Source organism: Rhipicephalus microplus, chromosome 2 (assembly GCF_043290135.1).
Source record: "Rhipicephalus microplus isolate Deutch F79 chromosome 2, USDA_Rmic, whole genome shotgun sequence".
Taxonomy (NCBI): Eukaryota; Metazoa; Arthropoda; class Arachnida; order Ixodida; family Ixodidae; genus Rhipicephalus; species Rhipicephalus microplus.
The window spans coordinates 126,874,169-126,882,638 of NC_134701.1; the positions used below are offsets into that span (position 1 = coordinate 126,874,169).

Consider the following 8,470-nt stretch of genomic DNA (forward strand, 5'->3'; position numbering starts at 1 on the left):
GCTTGCGGTCACCGTCACTCAGACTGCCCGTCTGTTAGGAAGAATCTCCGCGCGGAAACACGGCATGAAAGAAAAGGAACTTCTCCAGCTGTTAAACGCCTTCGTAACCACAAGAATAACTTATGCCTTACCGTACCTACGACTCCTCCAGGCTGAAAAAGAAAAAGTAGACAGGCTTATTCGCACAGTCCACAAGATCGCTTTGGGCCTCTCCCGCACCACATCGACCATGCACCTCCTCAGCCTTGGAATTCACAATACAATAGATGAACTTATCGAGGCTCACCGAACTGCACAAATTGAACGATTGCGTGGTAGTAAAACCGGAAGATGGATACTTCAACGTATCGGAATTCCCTCGTCACCAAGCGGACAAGACTTGATCTCGCTACCGCCTCTCCTCAGACAGCGCTTCATTGTGCAGCCGCTGCCGAAAAACATGCTGGCCGGCATTCATGACGGTAGACGATCAGCCCGCGCCAGAAACCTTCACAATACCTATGGTACGAACACAAAAGTGGCTCACGTCGACGCGGCAAGCTACCCAACCCCCAAACAAGCCTTTGCAATCAACGTCTCGTCGAAACGTACCCCAGTCGATATAGAGCCTACCACGAGGTGCGCCGGCTCCATACGCACACAAGACCCAACCGAGGCCGAAGAAGCTGCCATAGCACTCGCCGCAATGGCCGGTTTTGAAACAATTATCAGTGACTCCAAATCTGCTATCATCCGATTTGCCCGGGGCACTGTTTCCCCAACCACGGCGCGCATCCTCCGTCATCTGCCCCGAGCGGCACGCAACGCCTCAGGCGACACTACTGCCAGCAGCACCGACGATGACGATCCTCGTTTAATCCAACTCATCTGGGTCCCAGCGCACGCAGGAAACCCGGGCAACGAAGCCGCCCACAGACAAGCTCGAGGACTCGTATGCCGAGCGGTGGGCCAGACTTCGGACCACGATATCGAAGCAACTGAAGCACTCATCACCTTTCACGACATCACACAGTACTACAAGCTATCAAGGCAAACCAGACCACCCCCGCACCCGGAACTAAACAAAGCTCAACAAATCACTTGGCGGCGGCTTCAAACGAACTCATTCCCTTCCCCGTACATATACAGGCACATATACCCTGCCTTATTCACATCTACGTGCACCCTTTGCAAGACCCAGACCGCAACCTTGGATCACATCATCTGGGGATGCAGCAAGGACCCTCCCCCACCAAACCTCCTAGGACAGTCACCTTCAAGTGAGGCCTGGGAGAGAATCCTCACGACCACAAGCCTGGACACCCAGCTCCGGGCCATCAAACGCGCTGACGAGGTGGCGACCAGGCATGGCCTGACAGCCCTCGCCACTTAGGAAACCGTCAGCTGCCTTAATAAAGTTGTTCACCACTGTGCGTGCATCTGCCGAATTTCTTCATGTTCCATTGAAGAGCGTTAATTTAGCACGTGCTGTCTCTTGTGCTGCATGAAGCCTAGTAGCCGGGGGAATTCGAAGTTTACCGTCACACCTATAGAACAGCCAAAATCAGGTTAAATGCCTCTAATGTATGGCTGCAGGCTCTTTACGAAATGGGCAATCCAATCATTAACCCTATTTCATGCAACAGCAACCAGAATGTTTTGACATAAGTGCAGGTTGAAGCACCCGCGGTTGAATTGGTCTAATCATGCCCGAGCGGTCTATATTATAATAAATGACGATCAAACTTTTTTTCGCAGGACGTACCACCTGGTATATGGACTCACTGAGTAGCGCTACTCGAGGTTATTACAGCTAGAACTGTTATGAGATCAATACACGGGCCACGTGTGGCGCCATAGCTCTTCGCCGTCGCCGGTGTCTGTAACCACTATCGCATGAAATGAAGAAAAATTGGCAGATCTTACGTACTGTGAGAATCGATGATATGCGAAGCACGATTAAGAAAGGTTGATATGTCACTTTAAAATCAGCACAACGTTACTAGGCGGAGATAAATGATGCCGTACATGGCTTCCGTGTCATGATTATCATGTTTGCATGTGTAATTAACCTGCGTGATCTATTCACGTCTTCTGATACCAAATTTATTATATGTGGAGTTAGCGAAATTCTCGCGAGCACATTATGAGCTCGGTATGTTGTCATTTTCTTAGATGAGACGCATGTCAGAGTTATCATGTTTACACCAGTCATATATTCCATCATGCATTGACGTTATGTAACGCCAAATCTGGTATATAATAGCTGCGAGCACATCATGAAGGGCTTCATATATACTCTAATGTAGCGTTGACTCGCGCGGGCGCTGAGCAGATCGACGCTACGTTAGCAAAACGCGAACACTATATAGTCTGACGCCAGGCGCGACCAGTGCAGCCCGACGGCAACCGGCACGAATTGCGACATGCTGCATTTCGTACCGAAGCGTTACCCAGACAACTCTGCGTCTCTCTCTGTTCGTGGCAGAAGGACGCTGAACGTGCTGAAACGCGCATGCGCATTAGCAACGCAGCGCGGCGGGCGCCTGCTAGTATATGACAGGACCGGCGTCTGGCGTGGCAACGCTGGCGTGAGCTGGCGTGACGCAACGAAATAAACGCCGGTGAGCACGCACACCACATCACGTCGAAATGTATTGGCCCCTTGACTGTGGCATGTGTTCGTGTTCTCACATGAAATGCATCACGTGATTATCATGTTTGCACCAGTCACATACCTTCGTCATTCCTTGTCGTCACGTAATACCGAGTTTGGTACCTGTGAAGCTAGCGAAACGGTCGCGAGCGCATCATAAGTGTAACATGTAGTCTTGTTACATGACACGCATATTATGTTTTTCATGTTTGCACCAGCATCATACCTTCGTCTTCCATTCACGTCCCATAATACGAAATTCGGCATAAGTGAAGCTAGCGAAACGGCCGCCAGTGCACCATGAGCGTCACATTTAGTCATGTTGTTAGATGACACGCATCTCATGATTATTGTGTTTCCACCAGTCACGTACCTTCGTCATCCATACAATTACCGTAATACCAAATTTGGTGTATCTGAGGCTAGAGAAACGGCCGCGAGTGCACCAGGAACGAGGCATGTAGTCATGTTGTTACATGGCACCCATGTCACGATAATCATGTTAGGGTTTGTCGCTTGTGTTCACCATACAACCATGTCATACCATACCAGTTTTGCAACATGCCATGTGAACAAAACTACCGCGAGAGCTGCAGGACCAGAAAACGTAAATCATGACATTCATGTCATACATGTTATGATTTTTATGTTATGAGTAGTCAAGTATCTTCTTAATACAGTCATGGTATGCCATACGAAGTTTGGTATCCATACCATTATTGAAACGGCCACGAGAGAGAGCTAAAAGTCGTAGGCGGCTAGATAGATAGATAGATACGCTCAAAGTCGCCGAAGTTCCCTAAGAAATGCTTCGCATTTAATAATTCAGTAAATAAAAGCACACTACATAAACAGCGGGGTTTAAACCTGGGTCCCCTGCATTTTAGCCCAGTATTCTACCACCAAGCTCCGTCGGTACTTGTAGCTCTCTTGCAAATTTTCTTACGGTAGACTTGATGTCCGGATAGAAATCACGTTAATATGAGTACTAAAGCGTGTCAGAAACAGGAAAGGAACAACCAGGCGTCACAGAACGAGAATTGCGTAACGAGAGGGTTGTTCAATGCTCCAACGCATTTGAAAAGCTTGTTCTTGATCACCTAATAACTGTGGCGCGTACCTACTTGAGGCCTCATTCTGCATTGTTGTCAGCCACAGCATAAAAAAAATTGGCACGACATTTTTTGCGACTGTGTAGCGGACACCATGCTTCTCCTAAGAATGACAAAAAATAGCATAGGGAATGCCAGCTTACTACACAGAAATTATGAATATTTGTGACGCAGTGGGCAACCACCAGGCGTGTCTATACCCGTTTCTTAGAGTGTTTAGAAAAGGCTTTGAAAGGCCGCTCTTCCAACTCTCGCTGTAAATATGCTTTGCGTTCCTCGCAAGACTGTTTTTTTTGCCAGTAATGCAAATCTTTCTGCACATATAAATGTCATCATTCAGTTTGGCTGTATTGTCTTTGGAAAGTTAGTCAACTTTTTGCTTCACGCAGGTCACTCAGTACCTCAAGGAGACGCACGGACTCCAACCGCAGCCAATGCAAATTCCCGAGATGCGATTCGCCGTGTTCACGTTGTTCAAGGTTGCCGCCGCGAAGGAACCCCAGCCGTTGTCCGAGATGTACAGGCCCGGTGGCTTCAACACATTAGTTGAACTGTTCCGTCTCCTGGTGGGAGCTGGCCGCCACACACTGGCAGCGTTGGTCACGTGCAAAATGGCGTCACTTTTCCGCTTCCGTTCTGAGCAGGAAGGTGAAGCGTACGTCGCTTCATTAGAAAATGCACGTGACCGGTTTGAGGAGAAGCTGGGAGATAATGGAGTACTAGTCCTACCCGCAGCGACGAGCGCTGCATTGTTTCGGAATCAGGACATGCTGATCTTCGATTCGCCGGACACAGTGACTCTGTTTAACTTGTTCCAGGCACCCGCCACAGTGTGCCCCGTAATGCGGTCAGTGAATAACTTGCCCTTGTGTGTGCAGGTTGTTGCCAAGAGAGGAAATGACAGGCTATGCCTTGCGGTAGCCAGGGAAATAGAGAAGCACTTTGGTGGGTGGATGGATCCTTCGGTGAAATGTTAATGAAGGGTTCCTCGACCAGTTTTTGGGTCATTTAGATATCTCACTATGCATTGGCGAAGGTGCTTTAAGTTGTGCATGCCCATGCAAAACCTGTTTCCATGCAAGCGCACTAGTAAAGAATAAAAAAAAATGGCAGCATATCCACGGAGTAAATGATGGAGAGTGGGGTGAAGCATTCGTCCGTCCATGCGTCCGTCTGTGTGACCGTTCATGCGTCCATCTGCCCGTCCGTGCATTCGTCTGTTCGTGCGTCCGTCCCTGCGTTCGTCCATGCATCCGCCCCTGCGTACGTTCATATGTCCATCCATGCATCTGTCTGTGTGTCTGTTCGTACATCTATTCAACACTCCAAGTACCATCATCTCGCATCTTTTCATCATATATTCCCCATATAGAAGCACCGCCATCCAGCGGACATTTGAAGGACTAAACAAGAGGTGGCACACGCACACTTTTTTACGGCTTGCGCTTCGAGTCTACTTCCCACCTTTAACCACCTTGAGTTCATGGTATATACTAGTTCACTGTAATCATGGCACTGGGGCCCAACGCTCGCTAAATCTTTTTGAAACCAAGGAGGTTACGCCCAGCGAGTATAACGTAGGAACCCTTTTCTGTCAGGTAGTGCTCAATGTACATGCCAATGGCTGCTAATAGGAAATGAGAGACAGGAGAATTTGGCTTTTACTTTCTTACTGCTTGCGCTTCGTATCTACTTCTCACCTTTAACCACCTCGAGTTCATGATATATATACTAGTTCATTGTATTCATGGCACTGCCGCTCAACGCTCGCTAAACCTTTCTAAATCTAAGAAGGTTACACCCAGCGAGTATAACGTAGCAACCCTTTCTTGCCAGATAGTGCTCAATCTACATGCCAATGGCTGCTAATGGGGATCAGTGCATGCGCATTCACTAAAAGCCGAATGCTCCTGTTTCCCATTCCCCCTTAGCAGTCATTGGCATGTACATTGAGCACTATCTTTTATTGTTCAACAACGCACAGAAGAAATCTCTCGCCAGCACCACCTTGGAGGTCAAAATGTTATACTTGTTACACACTACAATGGCTACGAGGGACGAACGGGTGTCGCTGTAAGAAGCTTCGCCCCTAAAAACACACCCACACCTTATTTGCCACAGCTTGTTTTTCGAGCTTTTGAAGACCCTATGAGAAGAATGGGAACCGACAATTATTATCTGCACACTGAGAAATTGCGTCAAAAATAAGCATTAGCTGGTTTCAAAAAGGTGTATGCAAAAGGTAAGCATGAAAAGCAGTTCTTATGATTTTTTCTCAGAAATTCTTGCAAATGTACTCTAGTGCTTCTGGTGGCTTCTTGTGCATGATGTCTTCATGATGTCTTCATGATGTCTTCTTGCACATGAATCTTCAGAAGTACTTGCTGTGTCAAAAGCGAAGTGTAAACTTCGCACAGTCAGCTTATATTAGCAGCTTATCTTCCACAGCCTTTGATTATGAAATCAATCTACTTGTTTATCGAATAATATTGAACTGCTTTATGCGTTATATAAATATGCTTATTATTGAACGGAAATGACGAGTGCTTCTCAGATGTTGTCAGCTGTCTTCAAGTATTCAGTATTTAACTCTGCTTATTCGCAAAGAGATAAGTTTTACATTTCGGCAGAAACTTACGTTAGTAAATTTCTTCGAGGCATTTTGATTCAACACGGTAAAAGCAAACAAACATCATGTCTGAAATGTTATCTTATATCGAAGAATGCGCAAGGCTGAGTGAGATTGGCGAAAGATGTGCGCAATCTTACACATGATTTTATTTTCATCGGTGTGGCTAAATGACCACATTACTGGGCGTCTAGGATGGGGTGGCACGCATTGGCTGTATTTGATATCACTGTAAAATAAGCGATAACTAAGAGCATCACCGCAACTCATAAAGCCAAAACTTCTACTTGGTGCTGCAAAACAAAGTTTGGGTATTTGTTGGGTAATAATTTTTCGATGCAATGTAAAACGATTTCGCTAGCTTTCTTGCAGCGGAACATTTTTCCGCTCGGAACCTAAATGCACATGCAATTTTCGAGGAAAGTAATAACTGACATTGACAAGAGCTCTAAGCTCTAGTATAGGCCTGATGAAAGCGTCCTCAGAGATCCCAATCAAGTCGGTCGCTTCACCTAGAAAAGAACAAAGAGGTGGTGACTCTCAGCGACGGCCTAGACTCTCTGGGCAGCCTGTATATTTGAAGAGTTATGTAGGAACTTCTTAAGCTTCATCTCACTTCGTCTGATAGGGCAGACCGGAGTCCACATTGAATGGCCATAGCCAGATAATATGAACCTGAGAAAAAGACTCATGTCCGCATTTCGAGCAGGACTGTGGAATTTCAGGATCTCAATAGCCTTGCTTTTCTTTTACAGAATGCTATCTATCTATCTATCTGCCTGCCTGCCTGCCTGTCCGTCCGTCTGTCTGTCTGTCTGTCTGTCTGTCTGTGTATATATCAACAAGTTGCGCAGGCACACCATTTCAACAATCATTGGTTGTTGTGGTAGTGCGCCTGTGCAGTGTGTTGGTATATAAACGCGTAGATCTGCCTTTTTTGCAATGGGTTGTTCGTGTGTGCTTGCGGTTGTTTGTTGCTTCCTGGCGTCCTGTCTAGTAGTGACACACACGATGATTTCTATACCAGGATTTAGTGATTCAGCAATAGAATAGCATACGACATCAATACGAAGAAGATGGACATGTCTCGCATCGATGTGACGTAACACGTGCCAAACAAGTGCAGATGTCTCAACCCTATCAATCGTAAGGTAATTATGTCTGGAACTATGTTTTACTGCGGAAGCGTGTAGCTTTCTTACACCCTGCAGCCTTGGTAGGGCCGAGCGGTAGCGGGTAGATGGAGCGTGCTGATGATGGGCTTGTTCGTATAGTACATAATTAGGGCAGTTTCACGAAGAATCACATGGACAAAAATAACAAGGCGGGGTACAGCGCTTTGTCCCTTCTTCCTTACGCTGTTTACGTGATTATTTGCCCTACCACCTGAACTAATTGCCTCAATGAGGCAACACCTAATAAAGTTCTTGCACGATATTTTTGGTGTGATTCGTTGTTTTATCGATTGAGATATGTAAAGCGTGTCAGTAAAGTTGTGTGTGCAAAATATTCGGCAGATGCCACGTACCTTGCATGGTAATCGATGTTATGCGAAGCATGGGCATGCAAGCTGACTGTGTTGTAATTTTTTCATTGACCGAAACGTTACGAGATGGCGAGAAGGAAATGTACAAGTGTACGCATAGACATACATTAAACAGTCGCACATGTTTTATATCACCAGTTGTTTAGAGTTGTGTAACGATGCCAACAACAACATGAATATCACCAACACTAGACGGTGTAAGCGTATATGTACATAGCGCTTCTCCTCGTGAGGATCGTAGCCCTGCACACTGCTACATAAATAAACTGATCGGACGACACATGACTACAATTGATAACAGGACGAGACGACTGTATCATATAGTGTTCGATTCCTGATGAGCCATTTATTCTTTGCAATCGTCCGGTCAACGCTGCCGATGTCCGCTATTTTTCAACTACCAAGCGTTGAAATTAACCATATGTCGTCTAGCCGTTCCTGAGTAGATATAAAATATCAAACACGTGGGGCACATACCCAACCCCGGATATGTGCCACTGTTCTTGGAAAGTGTTTGATGATTTACGCGATGGGATTGTGACATTATT

The 8,470-nt window shown here is 46.4% G+C and overlaps 1 protein-coding gene across 1 annotated transcript in view; it reads left to right on the top strand.

Moving 5' to 3' along the window:
• LOC119170747 (fatty-acid amide hydrolase 2-A) overlaps nt 1–8,056 on the top strand; it is a 65,127-nt gene extending 57,071 nt beyond the window's left edge. Inside the window, exon 8 of the mRNA XM_037421998.2 lies at nt 4,137–8,056. Within this exon, the coding sequence (XP_037277895.2) occupies nt 4,137–4,724 (588 nt within the window). The 3' untranslated portion in view covers nt 4,725–8,056. The remainder of the gene's footprint in view (nt 1–4,136) is intronic.
• Nucleotides 8,057–8,470: the final 414 nt, after the last annotated feature.